The 22,399-nt window shown below is 38.3% G+C and overlaps 1 protein-coding gene across 2 annotated transcripts in view; it reads right to left on the bottom strand.

The window, feature by feature from the left end:
- Window positions 1-22,399, bottom strand: part of prkd4 (protein kinase D4) — a 31,915-nt gene that overhangs the window by 6,546 nt on the left and 2,970 nt on the right. The window contains exons 3-12 of one of the 2 annotated variants that reach the window (XM_055007899.1): window positions 22,059-22,197; window positions 21,220-21,351; window positions 20,946-21,100; window positions 20,669-20,864; window positions 18,753-18,836; window positions 17,441-17,594; window positions 16,089-16,212; window positions 14,999-15,076; window positions 3,477-3,548; window positions 388-601 (exon numbers count right to left, since the gene is read on the bottom strand). In XM_055007899.1, the coding sequence (XP_054863874.1) occupies window positions 388-601; window positions 3,477-3,548; window positions 14,999-15,076; window positions 16,089-16,212; window positions 17,441-17,594; window positions 18,753-18,836; window positions 20,669-20,864; window positions 20,946-21,100; window positions 21,220-21,351; window positions 22,059-22,197 (1,348 nt within the window). The remainder of the gene's footprint in view (window positions 1-387; window positions 602-3,476; window positions 3,549-14,998; window positions 15,077-16,088; window positions 16,213-17,440; window positions 17,595-18,752; window positions 18,837-20,668; window positions 20,865-20,945; window positions 21,101-21,219; window positions 21,352-22,058; window positions 22,198-22,399) is intronic. The other variant, XM_023280419.3, reaches the window with a different exon arrangement.

Below are 22,399 nucleotides of genomic sequence, written 5' to 3'. Positions count from 1 at the left end.
CGATAACAAAAAAAGTTCGATTGAAAGCTACTTTTTTCCCTCAGTTCTCAGGAGGATATTTAACTAGTCTGCATTGCTACATGTAAGCAGGGTTGGACCACTGAAGACCACATGTACATATCAATGAACTTACAAAATTTCTGGACTCTCATTACTGTATTTCTCTTCAAAAACTGATCCACAGATTGGTGCCAAGAAAACTATGTAAAAATCAACATGACCCAACCTTCTTTGAGAATTTTTAACTCAAAAACCAGATTACCTATGACTCTAGATCATAGTAGGAGATGGCCAGGCATGAATTTTGCTTTTTAAGGTGAGATGATCCGTACGTGTTCAACAGATACTGAACTCACAGAGGTTTTGTTGACGTTATTTTCAGCTCACCTTTGTTCCCTTCGCCGTGTCCTCTGCTGCTCTGGACGGGCATCAGGGCCTGGCGGATGGCGCTCTCCCAGGCTGCTCCGTCCTCGCCGGCCTCCACACAGTAAACCAGCGAACCCGTCACCAGCTCCAACGAATGAGCGCCGCCGCCGGGCAACGAGGGCACCAAGAGCCGGGTGGGACCTCGGACCCGCAACACCTCGGACAGAGGGATCTCCTGTAGTGGGAGAGGAGGGTTTATCTTTACACAAATACAGTTGTTGAGGAATGAAACATTGTTAAGTGTCATTAAATCAGTTTCTGCTTGACCAGCTTCAAGTTGGTTATTCAGTATTTAATATGAGGCTGTTTGAATGTCAATATCTAGGAACTATTAAAGATAAAACCCTGAAGTTTGTTCTCATCATGTCATTGATTCAGAATCTGCAATATTGGACAAGTAGATCAAATATTTAGCAAAAGACTAAAATAATTACAAACAATGCAATGATACTGTCTAAACCAGGGGTGTCAAACTCATTCTAGTTCAGGGGCCAATTTGATGTCAAGTGGGCCAGACCAGCACAATCTTAACATAATAACCTATAAATAACCACAACTCCATATATCATTTATTGACCAAAAAAATGAGACAAACAACATGAAACAAAACAAAAAAGAGACAAAAAAATTAGACAAAAAAAGTTACAAAGTGACAAAAAAATGGACAAACGGGACAAAAAATGACAAAAGCGTGAAACAAAATGACAAAAATGATACACAAAATAAATAAAGCAAAACACAAAACGACAAAAATGAGAAAATCATAAAAGTCAGACAAAAAACCCCACAAAAAACAAGACAAAATATTACAAAAATGAGACACAAAATGACAAAAGAACAACAAACAATCAAGCATTTTACTTTATGATCAAAACAACTTGTTATGGTCTAGAAATTATTTTAAATTGATATTTTTTTTCCATATATATTTTTCATTTTCTTAGCCCACTTTGTCGGCTGGATTGTGTCATTCTGACATGTAACCAATGTTCCCTCTAATTTTCCATGAGTCTGAGCAAACACACAAACTCCCTGAGCGTCCCTTGGACCACTGTGAGCAACATCAGACGTGTGCACTGTGGTCACACCAGCATCACATCCATTCAAGTTACATGGTTCATTAAAAGAATCAAATTACAGCATTTACATTTCTGTTAAAACACTTTGTCAACAGGAGCCAGTTGAAGGCTGCAGTGATTTTAGTGACACTACAATGTATAAGAGTGAAGTTATTGAATATTTGTCTCTCTTTACTGTTGCAGTGGTTTTGCAAATTGCAGACGGACCCTGTTCACTCCATAGACACCAATGTTATTCCTGTAGCTTGAAAGACAGCTACTTTTGATAAAACTGGGTTTGTAGCACATTGTCTGCCTTGCAACAATGGGAAAGAGGCACCGTTTATGTTTTGACAACCTATATCTAATGAGTTATTGATGCTGGAAGCCCGAATCTGTGAATATCTTTCCAACTTTACTGAACTTGGGGCCACTACCACCTAAGGAGTGATATATTTAATTCTGAAAAAAACATTTAGCCATACTTAAAGCTTTAAGTGCTTTATTATAACAGAACTAAAAATTTTGTATTGTTTTATTATCACAGGTTCTGTCTGAAAAGAGGTGGCATCATTTTAAACAGTGAAATCAAACTAACAAAATGTAATGACCAACCAGTGAGTAATACTGGATTCTGCAAAAACATCAACAACTTTTTTAAAAATCTAAATCTTAACTTAACACAGTTAATGTATTAACTTATTTTTGTGTGTATGCATGTATTTATTGATTTATTTAGTACTGTTAACATATCAGAGTTCTGAGTGAGTTTTTCTTAAGATAGACAAAGGCCATTTATTGATTACATATAGGCTATTAAATGTTTAATAAAAACTAAAAAGCATTTAATAAAAAACAACTTAGGCATTTATTGAGTCACTAAAATACTGTAGAGTACAGACCACATCAGCATGATTATAAGCATCCTCTGGTAAATTAACAACCAGATACTGATGTCTCTCACCATATGGACTTCAGGAGATGACTGGGGGATGATAAACTGTGACCTACTGGTTGGGTTCTCTCTGTTCTCATGTTTCTTACATGTTTGTCCCCTGACAGCCGGGTCCTAATGTTTTTTGAGCAACACACCATACTATGACGTTTTTACAATGATGGTTCTACTATGAAACCAGTTTGACATGTTCAGGTGTTCTTTGTGTGAAAACTCAGAGATTTCAGGGATCAGAAGGTGGTTTTCAACTTTCTTTGTTAACTTTCTGCTTCAACTTTAAACTAAATTTCCTTCACTAAGCCAGCCCTCTGGACTTCCAGTAAGCTGTGTTCCTATTGGCTGTCCAGGTGGCTGCTTGGTGTTATCAGGAACACCTGAGCAGCTCAGTGTCTTCCTGCTTTATTGAGCTGCAGACAAACATTTCCTCTGCTTGTCTTCACCACTGAACTGGGTTTGGCGCCGTTGCTTTAGCTTGTTTTTTAGGCGTTGGCTTGCAGCTTCCAGCAGTAAAATCGTCTTTAATGTGTTTCTTGGTGTGTTTTAGGGCTTTGTACTGGATAGTTGTCTTGGTAAATGAGGTTCTTTAGCCACAGTTAGCACATGGTCCTAATGTGTGCAGTGATTAGTGGATTTGGTACAGCTGAGTTGTGTCTTTATCTTGGCTGTAGTGAGTCTTCAGAGGTTTTTGGTCAGACACATTCTGTATTCTTGTTTGAGAACCAGCGTTGGTTGTCCAGAAGGTAAGAGTTCCTGTCCTGATTCTCTGTTCTCAGAGGTTCTCTGGTAGGCTGCAGGAGACTTTAGCGTCTGGGTTGTGCTAGTTTGGTTTTTGTATGGTTTCATTTGGACGACTATCTTGAGGCCCCTCCATGTGGTTTAGTGAGGTTTTCTGTAACAGTTCTACAAAGCAACCTGCAGCAGAAGAGACTTTGAGAGTTTTTAGGAAGTTCTGGAGACCAGACTTTAGAGCAGCAGAAACATTTGTCAGCAGTTTGAGCAGGAGAAGGTGAGCTTCAGAGTAGAAATGAGACGGAAACCTTCTTGACCCGTGTGGTGAGGTCCTGTACCAAGAGTTTGAGCAGGTTGTGAAGAGTCTGTAGTTCTTTGGTCTGAAAGCACAAGAAGAGTCGACTCATTAAAGGAGAAAACAGGAGATATTGTTGGTTCTTCTGTCACTCTGCAGTTTCCTTAGACTGAATATCAAGTTTATATTTTAAATGATTTACCATGTGAGCCCAAGAAGACTTCAATAAAGTCCCTCCATCCCCTGGACACAACATATTTTATTACCATGTTAAATCTTTTTTTTTTTTTTTTTGAGTTTTAATCATAGTTTTAGCATAGTTTTTTCTCTTTGCTTGTTTAGTTTTGTAATCTGTGTGAAAGGTGCTAAACAAATAAAGTTGAATTGATAAACTGAATAATTGCCTAACTCATGATTGTGACAACAGAAGTATTTTCATTCTGATTCATTTTTAAGGTTGGGGTTAAAATCTTGACAGAAAAAAAGATTAAAGAAATAAACTACAGTAAAAAAGCAATTAAATCAAAGGAAAAAAACATTTACTATAATAAAGCTTTTTAAAAGAAAATTAAACATTAAATACAATTAAATTATAATAGACAAAATATTTAATTAGATAATTAAACAGAAGATACAAAGCATGTAATTATGAAATTAAACAAAAATTTTTTAAACAAAAATATTAAACATTAAAGATGAAATATTTTAGATGATTAAACATTTAAAAAATACAATTAAACAAGAATATTACACATTTAGAAAAATACAAAACATTTAATTAGTTTATTAAACCTTTAAAAGTCAAAACATTTAATTAAAAAATTAAATGTTTAATTAGAAAATTATATCTTAAAGACAATAAAACTTTAAATAGGAATTAAACAGAAAATACAGTGAAGCATTAAAAAAGAAAATTAAACATTAAAAGGTGGTAAAACATTTAAAAAGAAAAACCTTAACAAAGATTTAATCTAAAAATTAAACATTGGGAAAGGAAATTTTTGAAACAAGCCAATAAAACATTTGAAAAAACAACAATTAAACATTAAAAAGACAAAACATTTCGAAATCAGATCAGACATTAGAACAGAATAAAAGGTGAGAAAAGAGCAAAACTAAACATTTAAGAAGGATCAAACTAAAGATAAAACCTTTGAAAGGGCACGAGTTAGACGTTAGAAGATCAAATTAAACAGAAGAAACAATAAAATGATCAAAAGAGCAAAAACAGATAGAGGCCTTCAAGTGTTTTCTAGTCTGAAATGAAAACATCAAGTTGTTTCTTCAAACATTTCCTCTTTCTATGTTCTTGGTTTGATTGTGGACAGATTTACTAAGAACTCATTTCAGAAAACTGATTTCCAGATAAAGTCTACTAGAGGTTGAAGGCATCGATCAAACTAATGTTACCTTCTGATCTCCACAAACTTTACTGTTCAGTGAAGAGAATCAAAGTTTGTTGAGTATTTCTAAAAAACCCACAGGTGAAGGTCTGAGAAGAACTCAGATGGATGGTCTAAATGTGAAATCAAGACTCATGGTCACAAGTTTTAAGGCTTCTGTCAACTAGAAAGTTCAAACTAACAGAGATGTACTGAGAAACTTTTAAGATTTCAGTCCTCAGACTGTCTGAAGGTTCAAACGAACAGAGAACTACTCAAGAACTTAGATGATATCAGTCCTTGGACTGTCTGAAAGTTAAATCTAACAGAGAACAACTGTGGGACTTAGAAAATTTCGGCCCTCAGACTGTCTGAAGGTTCAAACTAACAGAGAAGTACTCAGGAATTTAGAAGATATCAGTCCTCGAACTGTCTGAAGGTTCAAACTAACAGAGAACTACTCAGGAACTTCGAAGATTTCAGTCCTTGGACTGTCTGAAGGTTCAAACTAACAGAGAACTACTGTGGGACTTAGAAAATTTCAGCCCTCAGACTGTGTGAAAGCTCAGGTCCTGAGGACTCGGGAGGTGTGGAGGCTTGGAAAGTCTTGGAACTGAGGGTTCCACCCTCCAGCACAAAGGCTGAAGTCCAACCTCCTGAGAAAAACGGTCGAGTCGAGACTCGAGTTAAAAAAAAAACTCGAAAATGACAAAAAATAGATGATAAATGCGCAAAAAAAAGAAGAATTAGTATCTGAGCGAGTAGCTCAGGGGAAAAGAAGAGTGACTACCAACTGGAAGGTCGCAGGTTCAAGACCCGCCACCGGCACTTTTCTTTGTTCGTCTTTGTCAGGATTTTGAGAAAATTTAAGAAGTGTCTGGTCTTGAACCAGCGACCTGCAGCTCCATAGGCAAATCCTTAACTCACTGAGCTACAGATCAGATAAAAAGAAATAATTTCGTCCTCCCTTTGTCATCGCAGTTTCCAAGTGACCACATGGGCAGAGCCAAGGCGGAGTCTGGGTGGAGTCAGGGCGGAGAGTAGGCGGGGAGGTGGGTGGCGGCCTCCCCCCTCTACTCCCCCACCTCCCTCCACCGCCCACCACACCTTCCCCCGCCCGACGAGTTCTTCGAGTCTCCACGAGTTCTTCGAGTCTCGACAGGTTTTCCCGAGTTTCTTGAGTTTCCACGAGGTCGGAGGCAGAACAAGTTGTCATGAAGAGGTGTTGAAGTCGGCCAGGATGGACTGACTTTTTACAGCGACTAGAAGGAAGACCACTAGAAGAGCAGGTCTTTAACCACCATCCATAAAATCCATGGAGTCGCTCCAGAGAAATGAAGGGAGGTCAACTTTTATCAACCTCCATCCAGATGTTCAACTCGATATCTTTGACATTTTTAGCACCACAAACCTTTAGTATCACACTTGATTATCCTTTATTAGGACTTTAATGGAATCCACCAGCAGATTTACTTTTTGTTGACAAACTTTATTCTTGTCATCGTGGGACTGCAGTATTTAAAACTGTTCCTTCTATTTGACCTCATGTTTATTAGTTTTAGTGGAGAAAGTTTGAATTGTCAATTAGTCTCTTAAAAACTAAATAATAAATTGGATTAGTCAAGAGGTTTCAATTTCTTACTTATATTTTTTGTCATATTTTAAATATGACAAAAAATATAAAAATAAAGCATCTTGAGACAATTTGACCTGTAATTGGCATTATATAAATAAAATTGAATTAAAATTGTATGTATCTTGTAATGGAGTAATTCAGCCATATATGTTGGAAAACACATTTTCTTTGTCCATTAATCTGTCGTTTTCTCCAGTAATTCATTTCTTGTTTTGGTTATAAAATGTCAAGCCCAAATATATTCAGTTTACGGTCATAAAAACCAAAAAGATTTACATTCATGATGCAGGAATCAGGCAGTTTTTCACTTTTTATCTTAGTTTAGTCAGAAACATAGTTGATAATGTGTGAATTGTCGCAGCTTGTGAGCCGTAGAAGGTTTTAATCTTTGGGGCCGAGTGTCAGAAAACATTTAGAAACCAACATCAACAAAACACTCAACAAAGATTTGAACATCATTAAAGGGAAATCCAACTTTTGCATGACAATGTCTAATTAAAGGACATTAATTTCCAGCGTAAATGTGTGATCTTCATCCTCTGCAGCTTTCTCTTCACATCGTCTTCCACCTGGACTGGTTTGGTCGGGAGCATGTGCAACAAACATTTGAAAAACTGCACTTTAACATCAATGAATGACACTGAAGTTTAATCTCTACATAAATGAGACTGAGTCTGGATGTACTGCTCTGTCATTAACTCCTAAGTTTAGGGAAAGTTCAAACAAAAGAGGACAGTTCAGAGAAGACTTAAGAATGAGCTTATTCTCAACAAACATCTCAGACATTCTGAGCTTCAGCACCTCTAGGAAGATAATTTAACAACAAGCAACTCAAGAGATCCAGAAGTTGGAGAGTTAGCTTTAGCTGAGCCAAAGAACATGTGGGATGCTAACCTAGCAAACATTTCAGACTTTTCTCTGTGAATTCTGAGAAATAATTTTCTATTTAATGACAGAGCTACACATCTTAACTCAGTCTCATTAAAACAGACTCTAATTCAGTGTCATCCATCTATATTAAAGTGCAGTTACCCAAAATGTTTGTTGCATGAGCTCCAACAAAACCTGTCCAGGTAGAAGGCCACTTTGACAAACAGGAAGTGGACGATTCCAAGCAGATTTATAGAAGGGGGAACCAGACTGTACTAAGTGTGGTGGAGTATAGAGGGGTGTTTTGTGGGTTTTTAAGGCTGATAATGATTATTAGTGAGACATTTGGAGGAGATATTCATTTGCAGTAAATGAAAGTATTTAAAATCTTGGAGTTAAACTTAGAAGAACACAAACTCTAACAGAAAACTTTGTTGATACGCTTTTTTGTTTACAGATGTTAAGTTAAAGAAGTTTTATTCGTGACGTATAACCAATCAAATCACTCCAGAAGACAGAGCGACCACAGGTAGATAAAGGTTCAGAGCCAAAGTAGGGCCATTTTTAAATGTATTTATTACCGTAAATCAGTAAAAAATAAAATACTGATAATCAGTAAATCAGTCAGCCCACAATTACTACAATTCTACAATGTATGTCTCTTTCCTTTGACTTGTTATTTGTACAATATACGATGTATATGATGGCGTTTTTTCATACCAAAGGCTATACTATGATGTTTTCTAAGAGACATACCATGCTACTCTGGTTGTTCTGGCTCTGGGCCACTGCACTCCTCCTCTGTTGTTTTCTGGATTGTACTCAGCTGCATGCCTTCGTCCACCCGGCCTCCGTTGACTCGTCCCGCCTGCCGTCTCTGGAGCTGAAGCTGGATTGGAACAGACCAAAGTACAGTCCAATCACGATGCCAGCTGCCTCTCACAAGGCTCCTTCATCTGGCAGGTGGCGGCACTTCTTCTGAGGGGAAGCTGAGCTGGCCCAGCAGAACTTTGGAGATGTGTTCCAGTGGTTGGTGGATGTGTGGGGAGATAGAGAGGGACCTTTGAATTGTTCAGAAAGTAAAACAGGGAACCCATTGGTAGTTTTAGTTTAGGGTGCTACTGCGGTGTGTTTTTGGGTTTTAAGAGGTGAACAGGAAGAGTTTTTTTCCGTATTGATTATCTTTTACTTTGTTCCTGGTTGGAATGCCCATCAGTGTCAACATGAAGTTCACTTTTAGTTCTGTTTATTTATTTTTATTTTACTAACATCCATTTGTTTTTAACCCCCTCACATGTTGTGTTGTTGTAAACGTACTCTCAAATAAATTCTCGTCAAACCCTCTGGAAACCAGTGTTTGGACTGTTTTTGTGTTGCTCCTCACCTACTGACAGCTGTGGACTAAAGGCTATACTGTGACGTTTTTAGAGCGACATGCTATACTATGATGTTTGTTGGGCGACACGCTATACTATAGGCTTTTTTAATTGACATATTACTGTGACCTTTTTTTTGTTTTAGTTTTTTTTTTAGCAACATAAAAGATTTCTAACAGTTTTAAAAGTTACTATACTTTTACTTGTGCGATGAAATTATTATTCTATGGCATTTTTTAGATGACATATTATACTATGATGTTTTCTTGAATTATATACTATTTTGACAATATACTGCACTTTTTGAACCACATAATAATCTATGTTTTGTTTGTTTTTTTTCTTGCCAACATGCTGTACTATGAACTACAGGCCATACTAGATAAGATAAGATATACTTTATTGTCCCCGTAGGGAAATTTGTCTTGGACTTGTGCTGAAGTGCCCTAACAAAAAAACAAAAAAAAAAGTAATACATATTCCATACATCATATAGAATACAAGAGTTATCAAACATGCAACACCATAGTGATTCTCAGACGTCCCTATTTAAAAGCATTACCGATTTTGGCAAGAAGGAGTTTTTAAATCTCTTCAAACCCATATGTACCCTGCATCTCCTCCCAGAGGATAGGAGATCATATTCTGGATAGAGCACATGTGAGGGGTCAGCCAGTATCTTCTGAGCCTGTCTCAGAACAGATCGCTCATACAGTGCATTGAGGGGCTGATGATTCGTCACCCCCATGATTTTCATCACGCTGTTGATTTGTCTTTGTAATTTTGTTTTTGACTGCACAGTGAGGTTTCCATACCAAGCACTAATGCCATACCTTAGCAGACTCTCAATCACTGCCTGGTAGAACATGAACATGAGCTTTCTGCTGACTCCATACAGCCTAAGTCTACGCAAAAAGTAGAGCCACTGTTGGAGCCGAGAGCACAGACTATCAACATAAGTGCTCCAGGTAAACTTGTTGTCCATGTGGAGCCCAAGGTATCTGTAGCTGGAAACCTGCTCAATCGCAGTGTTGTGTATAACCACAGGACTATGATCCCCGACTAACTTTGGGTCTAAGACCATTTCTTTAGTTTTATTGACATTTAAAATCAAGTTATGGCTGTCACACCAATGGGTAAAATGTTCGACTTCTGAAAAGTAATTTGAGGGGTTTTCGTTCTTGTGCAAAAGGCCTAATATGGCAGTATCATCAGAAAACTTAAAAACAAAACTGTTGGAATTTCTGTTAGAGCAATCATTAGTATAGTGTGTGAACAGTATTGCTGAACTGACGCACCCTTGCGGAACACCAGTATTGGCAAGTTTTGGCTTCGATAAGGTTTGATTCACTCTGACTTGCTGCCGATTGGTTAAGAAGGAATGATACCATCTAATTAATAAAGGATTAACATTCATGTGTTTCAATTTAGATAAAAGCAGGTGTGGTTGAAGCGTATAAAAAGCAGAACTAAAATCAACAAATAAAACTCTGGCATATGCTTTAGGGTCCTCTAGGTGCTTGAGTGCAAAGTGAGTCAGGCTATTGATTGCATCATCAGTACCTCTTCTATGCCTGTACGCAAATTGAAATGGGTCAAGCAAAGGACTAACTTCTGCTTTTAGTAGAGTGACAATGACATTTTCAAAACATTTCATTACTATTGACGTTAGTACCACAGGTCTAAAGTCGTTGTTTTCTGTTGGGCATGATTTCTTGGCAATAGGCACAATAATAGATCTTTTCCAGATGGTAGGAACAGTATGTGAGTCTACTGAAAGCTGGAAGATGGGACACCAAGCTGTAGTTAACTCCTCTGCACACTCTTTTAAAAGTACTCCAGAGATGCCATCCGGTCCGGGGGATTTGTTTGTGGACACTCCTTTGAAGGTGGATCTGACCCAGTGTGGCTCTATTGTAATCCTTCCTCCAGGGTCATCTGGCAGAGTTTCTAGCAGAGACACACACTGTTCTGAGATGCCTTGCTTTTCAAACCTTAAGAAAAAGTCGTTAAATTCCTCAGCTTTATTCTGCTCATCATCAGTGATGAGCTTTCTCCTTGCTGGGTTCATATTTGCTATGGACTTCATGTTATTCCACAGTCTTTTGGAGTCCATTTCCTTGAAATTGTTCTCCAGAATGTCCCTGTGGCGCCTCCTGGCTTCTTTCAGAAGATTGTTCAGTTCCTTTTGCAGAGTTTTTATCTCCATTCGATCTTTCTTTTTAAAGGCCATCTTCTTTCTGTTAATACAGTCCTTTACATTTTTTGTTATATGAGGCTTGTTGTTTGGGTATATAGTCACATCCTTTTTACTCATGACACTGTCTGCACAGAACTGAATATAATCAGAAATTGTGTCCGTAGCCTCATCCAAGTCCAATTCATGGAAGATCTCCCAATTGGTGTACATAAATGATGCCTTAAGCCTCTCCAGATTATCTCTGTCCCATATAGTCACTGACTTAGTTTGTGGTTTGGTTCTTTTCAGAACTGTCTTATACTGTGAGATGAGCTGTATCATATTATGATCAGAGTTTGAAAGTGGGGGCTTTGCTTTAGCAATATATGCATTACTTATGTTACAAAAACATTTGTCTAGCACTTTTTTATCCCGTGTGTGACATGAAACGTACTGATGAAAGCCTGGTGAGGATAGCTCCAGTCTGCAGTGATTAAAGTCTCCAACAATAATCACTGGAACAGCAGGGGTGCGTTGCAGTTGTTTATGAACGCAATCGGCTACAAGATTGGCCGCTCTCGCTGCGCTACCATCAGGAGGAATATAAACAACGCAGACAATTACATTCCCGAACTCCCTGGGAAGGTAGGAAGGTCTCAATGAAAGACACAATAGTTCCACATCAGGTGTACATGTTGTCTCTCTCACTGTGTTGTTGCTACACCATCCATCATTGACGTAAAGACTATGTTATTCTTGAGTAAAGCATACTATACTTTGACATTTTCTGAACTACATCCTATACTATGGCGTTATACACAGAGTGCTTTGGTTACATGTTGATTTATAATCTAGATTTTTTTCTGTTTTGTTTTTTGACAGGATTACCACAGACCTGACTGTGAACACCGTCGACACCCACCTCAGGGAGACGCTGCCTAAGATCTCAAGGCTGCTTGGTCGTGGTCTTTCTGGCACGTACTCTTCCAAGATGAGCCGGGAAGTTTAACACTGATGGAATGACACCAGGTCTAAGCCGACAAACTTCCAATTCCTCCTCAACCCATAGTCTCTGGGAAACCTACATGGAGTAAGAAAAGTAGACAGAGAAGTAATTAAGTCTGTACACAACATATTAAAAAGAAATCATGCTAATAAATTAAGTACAAATAACCAAATTCGCCAATATACTGGAGACCAGAGCTATTTAATTTGATAAGTATAACCTTGTTTAGTAACATTTCAATTATTTGAGAGCAGTCCTAAAGAACTGCCTGTAATCCCAATCATAAAATGGGTTTGGAGGAAGAACATAGATGGTAATCTGGATATACATGAGTTAGGCTTTATAACTACTATTGGTAGTATTGGTGGTAGTAATAGCAATGTGACTACTACTAGTAGTAGCAGTTGTACACTCACTACTGCTGATACTGGCACTGCTACTACAACTTGTAATACTATTACAAATGCTGATACAACTTCTACGACTCTAACAGCTGTTTATACTACTACTGCTGCTTGTACTTTTAGTATTACTACTACTGCTTGTACAACTATACTACAGCTACTATTAATCGTCTAGTATTTGGTTGTCAAGCGGCTAGCTCGCCTTAGTGTTTTGCTAGTGGCTAACTAGTTAGCTCTAATAGACTGGAAGCTCTCAACAAGAGTTCATAATGAAAAAAGAGCCAAAAACTATTCTTACCTATGAAAAGTCATTCCAAGTTTCCTTGTCTCAATCGTACGACGTAGTGTGTAACTGTATGCAGCACAGTTAGCCGGTATACTTGTTGTTTCCGTTTTCACGCCGTCTACATCAACAGAATGCACTGAAACTTTGCCCCCACTAGCTTAGCCTCGCTGTAGCACGCAGCTCAAAGGGGCGTGTCCTATCTACTCATTCATATCTATGACAACAACGATGGCTGCACATAAGGACGCCTGACGTTGATTAGCTGCGTAAATACCATTATATACAGTCTATGTTAAATACGTATGTGAATCGCATCATTGGCTGCAGCAGCCAGTCACCGGTCACTCACTGACTCACATTGAAAAATAGCACAGAATGAATTGTTGTGTTTACTTTATTTACAATTTAGGTTGGATTTTTTTTTTGTGCGCAGCGCAGATTTTCTGTGCGCGGAGACCGTGTCAGCAGTGCGCAATTGCGCACGCGCGCAGCTTAGAGGGAACAGTGCATGTAACTAACTACATGTTTCAGAAAATATCACCAGTTGACTTCTGCTCCTGTCCTTGTTTTTGTTAATATGTGCTCAAAAGATGGGATGATGGCTTCATTGTTTTTCATACAAGTTATCCAAAATCATTAGATCTACTTGTCCAGATTACAAATTGTAAATGAATGGCACGATGAAAGATGAAGGTGAACATTTCAGCCTTTAATATTTAATAGTTCCTGAGATATTGCCATTTAAACAACCTCAAATTTCAATGTGTCAAAAAAAACCTGCTGTGTCGACGGGCCATTTTTCAAAAAAATCTATTTTACAAAGTACTTGATTTATCTCTCCAGAAATTCACAAATGCCATTTTAATATATCCATGGTTTGTGATAAAAAGTTTCAAGCAGATTAGAAATGGTCCAGCAGAAGACCTCTTCTGATTTGAGACGGAATAACTCATAATTTAGATAATGATGCTCACGAGTGATCTTTATACACCTTTGCTTTGTTACTTTTAACTTATTTTAGATAGGCCGGTTTAAAACATCACCATAAATCCATCAGCCACAAGATTAAAACCACCTGCCTGATACTGTGAACTAAAACAGCTCTGACCCGGCCAGAAACCTCTGAAAGTGTCCTGTTAAATCAGGGACCAAACGTTCACAGCAGATGCTTTTACATCTGGAAGCTGTGAGGTTGTGGTCAAACTTGTAGTTCGTCCTACAGATGCTCGGTTTGGCTGAAATCTGAGGAATTTGTGGTCTGTAACAATATTGAGTTAGGTAGTGTGTGTCAAAGTAACATCCACATGAATGCCAGCCGAGGTTTCCCAACAGCATCACTCTGCCTCCTGCTTTCTTCCCATGGTGCATCCTGCTGCCATCTCTTCCACAGGTAAACAACGTACCTGCACTAAACAGTCCACATGATGGGAATGAAGACCTTACTGATCAGACCAGTCCGGCTTCCCCCATTGCTCCGTCTTTACAGGTGCTCTCAGCAGCAGGCAGGGGTCAGTATTTACACTCTGCTAGCACATCACTGAGCTCCCTGGTTGTCCTGCATTGAACCACTTCTGGTATTTACTAACCACAGAACATCAGGAACGCCACACCTGACCTCCTGTTTAGGAAATGTTCTCTCACCTTCACCGTCTGGTCCTCTTCAGAGCTGTTTAGATTCCTATGTTGCCCATTTTACCTGCTTTTAACACACAAACTTCAAGCCTTGACTGCTCATTTTCTGCTTGACTGACGGGTGCAACAGTAACGAGATAATCAGTGTTATTACCGTCACCTGTCTGCTTCTAATGCTGTGGCTGATCGGTGTCTAGCTGCCAGTATGAGCATGAACAGATATATCGTTTCAAACTGACATTATTTAATTATCTGTGTTGGAGTTTATTGTCTTTCTGAGGTCTGAAAAGACAAACAATTAAATCAGCAACAGAAATAAGGTGATTTCCATCAACTTAAGATGAACAAACGATGGATTATTTTCACCTACAGTTGTATATAAATGTTTAAAAAGATCTACAGCTGTGTCAGTCACTGACTGTGGGCTGCAACTAATTACTATTTATTTGATTAGTTATTTGGTCTATAAAATATCAGAAAATGATGAATCATGCCAGTCAGTGCTTCCCAAAGGAAAATATTGTCCTCAGATGTCTTGTTTTGTCCACAACTCAAAGATATTCAGTTTATTGTTACAGAGGAGTAAAGAAACCAGAAAATATTCACATTTAAGAAGCTGGAATTAGAGAATTTTGACTTGTTTTCTTAACAGAATAAACAATTAACTGATAAATTGATTATTAAATTACTTATATAAGACTTATGAGACAATATAAGAGTTGCTCTGCCTGTTTCTATCTGTTTGTGTCATGCAGGGATCCTACCTTGTAGTACTTGGTGCTGCTGTCGTTCTGGTACAGAGTGATGCTCTTCCAGTCCAAGATCCAGTAATGACGTTTCCTCTGAGAAAATAAAAGACAAATCTGCAATTGTGTGTAGGAATACACATGTAGGTAGCTGTGTGCACAAGGATAAAAAAAGGCAAAAAATGGAGGTGAAGAAAGAACAATATGGTATCTGTAACTTATAACATGTAAACATAAGTCCAAAGCCAAAGAAAATGTACTTTTTTCCTTTGTTTTAGTGCAAAAAAGTACATTCTGAAAATATTCACAAATAAGGAACTATCTTTTAAAAAACATTATGACCAAACTGAAATTTGTTAAGAAAAATAAATTCAATTTCAACAACATTATGCCTCAGTTTATCATTTACACATTACAACTTACAGATCACAGAGTGTCTACAAAGGCACAAAACATTCAGTCACAGGAATCTGGAACTGAACGATATAGTTTACTTTAACACAGACAAAAAACGACAGAAAGAAGACAAAATATTACAAAGATGAGACACAAAACAACAAAAGCGAGAAACAAAATGACAAAAAAGTTACAAAGTGACAAAAAATGGACAAACGAGACAAAAAATGACAAAAGCATGAAACAAAATGACAAAACGATATACAAAACAATGAAAAAAGCAAAACACAAAATGACAAAAACGAGATAAAAAACACAAGCGAGACAAAAAGGAATCATAAAACAACAAAAAAGTGACACAAACGATGAAAGCCAGACAGAAAAAGACCAAAAACAACAAAAACAAGACAAAATGTTGCAAAAATGAGACAAAATGACATAAGAACAATGAGCAATATAGACAACTTGTCATGGTCTAGAAATTATTTTACATTTATAGTTTTACAAATTTACAAAATGCATTTAATGTCTTCTCTGTAATTTTTACACTTTACAAAGTCGTATCCAGCCGCATGTTTGACATCTCTGGTTTATACTCTGCTTTTTAGGATAATTTTTTGTCTGACAGTTTCAACTAATTTTGGTTTCCAGTGAGAACAGCTGACCACCTAAATATAGACACACGTATACACTGTGAATGTGTGTTTCTCACCAGTGTGTCTGTGTCGGTGTGGTGCAGCAGCCATCCCTCCCTCAGGACGCCTCCAGCCCTCCTCTTAGTGTGATGCACCGACTGGACGAGCCTCATCAGGGGGATGTTGCTGCTGAAACATGGACTGATGGACAGGAAAAAAAAAGGACAAAAGTGACAAGAACGAAAGTCAAAAAAACACTACAGCTAAGCCTTGTTCAGAAATAAAAAAAACCTGATTCTAGACCAGGGGTGTCAAACAAACCAAAAGCAGCCCCCAACAGGGTCCAATCCGGCCTGCTGGACGACTTTGTAAAGTGTAAAAATTCCAGAGAAGACATTAACTGCAGATTGTAAATTAGTAAAACTATCAATTTAAAATAATTTCTAGACCATGACAAGTTGTTTTGATCATGAAGTACAATACTAGATTGCTCATTGTTCTTTTGTGTCTCGTTTTTGTAATGTCTTGTTATTGTTGTTTTTTTAGTCTGATTTTTGTCGTTTGTCTCATGTTTTTGTGGTTTTGTGTTTCCTTTTTGTCTCGTTTGTGTTTTTCGTTGCTTTTTGTCATTTTGTGTTTTGCTTTATTTGTTGTTTTGTGTGTCATTTGTCGTTTGGTGTTTTTTTGTCTGGCTTGTGTAGTTTGACTATTTTTGTCATTTTGTTTCTTTTGTTGTCATTTTTGTCTAATTTGTGTCATTTTTGTAATTTTTTGTCCTGTTTTTGTTGACTTTTTTGTCGCTTTGTAAGTTTTTAATGACATTTTTTTGTCTCTTTTTTGTTTTGTGTCATTTGTCTCATTTTTTTGCCATTTTATTGCTCGATTTTGTCATTTTGTGCCTTATTTTTGTAATATTTTCTCTTGTTTTTGTTGTTTTTTGCCTTTTTTAGTTGTCTCATGTTTTTGTAGTTTTGTTTCTTTTTTGCCATTTTTGTCTTGTTTTTGTGATTTTTTGTCTTTTTTTGTCCACTTTTTTCGCTTTTTTGTTTCATTTCGTGTCGTTTGTCTCATTTTTTGTCATTTTGTTTCTCTATTATGCTGTGATTTTACTGGTCTGGCCCACTTCAGACCAAATTGAGCTGAATGTGGCCCCTGAACTAAAATGAGATTGACACCCCTGTTCTAGACAGTGCAGTTGCCTCTAGGTGGCAGTGTGGATTAAGTTCACTCCTACAACAACGTTTGTCATGCAGATGAATTCAGCGATGAGTGAGAGGACAGATGAGTGTTTTGGTCTGTGTGTGTGAAGGTGATGTACGACAGCAGCTGCAAATCAGATGCAAACATCTGATGACATCAGGACATCATCTGCAGCTACAGGACTTTTAGCTGAGACGACATCGTCAGAAGAACTAATTGACCCTCTGACCTCATCGGCTCTCGCAGTTGCTCGGCTTCCTCGGTTTCGGCCAGTGAGTCACCATCAGAGGACATCTCATCGTCAGAGATATCTAGTATCATAGTGTCCACTGATTCAGTGTCCTCTTGGTCTGGTGGGCAGGCGCTACCAGCTGCTGAGGATTCTGGGAAAAGAGCATCATGAATGAACGATATGAAGGGAGCAACTATTGATCCCCTCGTTTTTGTTTTTACATTTTTTTTTACCCTCCTGTTGTCTTCATTTACAGGCACCAAAAAAATATTGTTTCCTTGTCTGAAAAAATCCAAAAATTCAGCATAAAAATTCCCCAAATTTCTGAAAATGTGCAAAACCTTCAGGAAGAAAAAAACAGTAATTCCTTAAAAATTTCCCTTTAAAAGTTTTATTTTAAAATTAATCCCCCAAATTTGGCAAGAAAATTCTTGGAAATATTTTCAAAAAAATGAGTAAAAATCTTCCAAAAAAATCCTAAAAATGTCTAAAGTGATTACATATATATATATATCAGTAAAACTTCTAATATTTTCTTTAAGAACATTCATCAACCAAAATCCAGCGAATTTCGCTGGATTTTGGTTGATTTTTTTGTGAATGTTATTAAAGAAACATTTTTAACATTTCTTTTTTTTCACCAAAAAATGTTCAAAGATTTCCCAAAAATGTTGAAAACGTGGACATCAGAAGTTTCACTGTGAAAATATTTTTTTTCCTCCACATTTTCAAACTTTAAAACAGGTCAATTTTGACCTGCAGGACAACATGAGGGTTAAAGTCAATAAATCTATAAATATTCAAAACAAAGGCCGAAGTGATGTCTTTACATAGCTTGTTTTGTTTAACCAACAGTCAAAAACATGATACTGACACAGAAAAAAGAAACTGGTTTGTATTTTTCTTGATAAATGACTCAAACTTCAACAAAATTACACAGATTAACCTCCTCTCAGTGTTTTTCTTTATCAGTAATTCAGGTATATAATGTACAGCCCCTGTTTAAAGTCATCCCCGGGTCAAACATGATCTCTGGTAAAATCATTCTGAATCTCATCAGCCTTTGTTCCCATTTCTCTGAGTCATCATGCTGCTAATCATCAGCACCACTGGACAAACGGGACGCTTCTGGGAATTTATACCAGACCAAAGGCCGAGTCTATCAAACATTCTTGAGACGGAGGGTGAATCATCTTTGACTCATCTCAGTGCCATGAGAACATCAGACTAGAGGAGGGGAGGCTTTTCAAAGAGTCCTGATCTAAATAAGTCCAGAATGCAGAATGAAAAGCTGCAGGGAGCTGCTCACCTTCCCCGTTGACGCCTCTCCTCTCTCCCGGACAGTCTCTGGGGACTAAAGGCTCACAGCGCTGATGACAGTTGAACCTGCAGTCTGCAAAAATGATCACAGGAGGAGCAATGGGAGGTTGAAACACTGACAGAAAACGAAGGGCCCTGGTGTTTGGAAAAGCACAAGGTCATGAGAATATCCTTGTGGCTAAATTATTCATATTTCAGTGTCAGTTTTCATAATTAAAATTCATCTTGTCCACATTAAAAATCAGTAAAAATTCAACCCAATCTGCTTCCTCAAACAGGTGAGATACACCAGCTCCCTGACACGACAACAGCTAGTGCATCGGCCTCTTTGGGACCAGCGTGAGCTCATGAGCCTCTAATCCAAACATGACGAATCAAAGTCAATGCGCTGCTGGAACAGAACGTCTAAAAATGGCCACAGAGTAGAAATATGGTTTTATCTATAAACCAGGCTGCACAACATTTGTCATTTCAATAGCTGCAAATTGTAAGTGATGAGTTTTTGACATTTGCTAGTTTTTTTGGGAGCTTTAAAACCTTTTTTTAGGTGAAGCTATATTTCTTTTCAAAGCATGGTAACATAAATGCTAGCATGGAAGATGGATTTTTTTTCAGGTGGACATCAAATACTTGGGAGTTCATCATTTTGTTTGATTTGCTACAAACATGCTTTCTTGTCTAGAGTTGGATTTTCCTGCAACAGGTCAAGAAGCATGGAGTAGCCTTGAAAACCACAATGTGACAAAAAGCATTAACTGATGCTGAGGAGACAGACTGTGCACAGTGCATAGTGTAGGGAGAAAAAGAATTGTGGGCCTGAACAGTAATCAGGACCCGACCGTAACAGACTGTAACCCAGTGCTGTGAAATTTCACACAGAACACAACCATGTTTGGACAGCAGGGGATGATTGTGACGCACTGTGACAGTCATGATGTCTGTAATTACCACAAGTGTCAAGTTTTATTCCAGGAAAACAAGATTATGTTGCAGCAAAAGCGCACTTGATGCACATGCGTAGGCCACATGTAGCAGAAAATCTTCTCATCTCACTCTTAGCATGAAAGCAAATAAGCCTACTTCCCACAATGTTCAGTGACTATTTCAAATAATCTAACAATGAGTTTTACAAAAAATATTTTTAATGAGGATTCCTTTAATTTAGTTTTTAATTCTAACCATGATACACATGTTCTTTGGTTTTGTCAAGGGCCACTTTCTCAATTACCTTAAATAAATCATTGCTTAAATTACTTCTTTTTTTTGCTGGTTTACAGACAGCAATAAAGACATACTGTATGTATGATGTGCTAATACCTGCATTTATTTTTTTATTTTTAACAGCTGCATTGATTTAAAAACTTTTGTAACCATTTTTTGTTTTTGTTGGCTGCTTTGGACTCACAGTACACTTTGGTTTACAGGTAATACGACATTAGCAGAGAGTGGGAAGCTTGCACGCGATATACACTACCATTCAAAAGTTTGGGGTCACTTAGAAATGTCCTCATTTTTGAAAGAAAAGCATTTGTTTTTCAGTGAAGATGACATGAAATTAAGCAGAAATACAGTCTAGACATTGTTAATGTGGTAAATGACTATTCTAGCTGGAAACGGCTGATTTTTAATGGAATATCTACATAGAGGTACAGAGGAACATTTCCATCAACCATCACTCCTGTGTTCTAATGCTACATTGTGTTAGCTAATGGTGTTGAAAGGCTAATTGATGATTAGAAAACCCTTGTGCAATTATGTTAGCACATGGATAAAAGTGTGAGTTTTCATGGAAAACATGAAATTGCTTGGGTGACCTTAAACTTTTGAACGGTAGTGTACAAACAGATTTATTTGATGGAATTCCGCTAATCTGACTAGAAGGTGTTCCTCCTCCTCCTCTCTCACCTGAGCACTGCAGCCCCTGTCTGAAGAGCCCTTTGAGCAGCCGGTGGCAGTACTGGCAGATGGTGGGTTTGGTGTAGCTGTGGATCTGGAAGGTGTGAGGGACCTGAGCCCTGCTGCTGGCACCGTAGCCGACTCCCAGCCAGACGGGAGGCTCGGCCCACGATGGAGGCCTGGATGTAGGCTTGGACATGCTGATCTGATGAAGGACACAGAGGGAAAGCCATCAGTGGTACAGATGACCGTCTGCTAGTTCGGCTTCTTCCTATTCTCTCCTTACCTCTTCCAGACTGCCTGATGCCTGATTGGACAGCGAGTGTGTGGGGGGTCGTCGTGGTGGAAACAGGGAGAGGCTGGTGCTGACCTGACGGCGTGCTCGACTGCAGTTATTGGGCAAATGGAAAGCACAACGTTTATGGAAGTCTAACCCACAACCTGCGGAGAAGAAGAGAAAGAAACAAAAAGAAACAGTGCTTGAGATTTTGTGAAAACTTTAGCAGCACTCGGCTAATAAAACTCTTAAGATGTATTTGGAGGTGAGACAGCAGCTTTACCATCACACTTCAACCCCTGTCGAACGAGGCCCCACAGCATTTCTCCACAGTGGTGACAGAAAGTGGGGGTCCGGTACGACTGGACTCCCAGCGAGTGTGGACAGAATCTCATCTCATTCACGGAGGCTGATCCTGAGTCAGATCAAAAAGGAGGGACAGAATATCTAACACCAACAGACATGTGACATTGAGAACACAGAACACATTCGGTAGCCCAATAAAGCATCCAAAATGACACATTTTCTTTTCTGATCTGAGCTCTGAGACTCAAAGTTTATGTTACATGCTGCAGGGGGTAATCAACGGCAGTAAATATGGTTCCATTTTTGCTAGGAAAAGGCCACATGTATGAGAATCTTGTGGAAAATACAGTGTCAAAATATGTGCAATTTCTATTCTTCACAAACTGTTTCCTGCTATTTAATGAAAGTCATGTGACTGTGGCTGAAATGTCTAAAGAACAGCTGTTTCCCCTGATGTAGCCATTCTCTTTCAAAACAGTGTGTTGCTACTCTTGTGATCATAATGGATTCTTTTTGCAGCAGACTTCCAGTTTTTGAGTTAAAGGCTCACCTGACACATGAGCTTTACTGTAAGACAGCACTACTTTGTGAAGGTTGCAGTAAAAGCACAAAAAAATAAAAGAACTTATTCGAGTTTCCCTGCAAAATAGTCCCCTTTCTTTTCACAACGTGGAATTTGAAAAGATGAATGAGCAAACCGCAAGTCACACTAAACGGATAAGGAACTGTAGAAAAGTAGGTTATGGAGAGATAATCCACAGGTTTTTGTTTAACTCTCCACCTGACTGATTAAATCTCTGTCTTTTGACCCCTGACCTGCGATGATGACCTCAATGAGGTCTCCATCCTTCAGCTCGTCGCAGTCTGTCAGCCGCTGCAGCAGATGCTCAGATGTGGGCTGATGCCGGAATAACAGAATCTTCTCCCCGACACCCACCACGCTGCAGTCTGGAGCCTGAACACACGCAGTAGCAGGTTGAGTCGAGCAATAAGATAAATTTAAATCAGCAGACATTATAGGGCAATACTGGTTGATTTAATTATATCGGCCCGTATGCTGTCTAACATGAAAACCGAACCAGGCCTTCTGCTTCAGATTTGAATCACTTTACAGAAAAGAGCTATAAGGATAATCAATCAAAAAAAAAAATAATAGA

The sequence above is a fragment of the Amphiprion ocellaris genome, chromosome 23 (genome assembly GCF_022539595.1).
Source record: "Amphiprion ocellaris isolate individual 3 ecotype Okinawa chromosome 23, ASM2253959v1, whole genome shotgun sequence".
NCBI lineage: Eukaryota > Metazoa > Chordata > Actinopteri > Pomacentridae > Amphiprion > Amphiprion ocellaris.
This window is presented reverse-complemented; position numbering and strand designations above follow the sequence as displayed.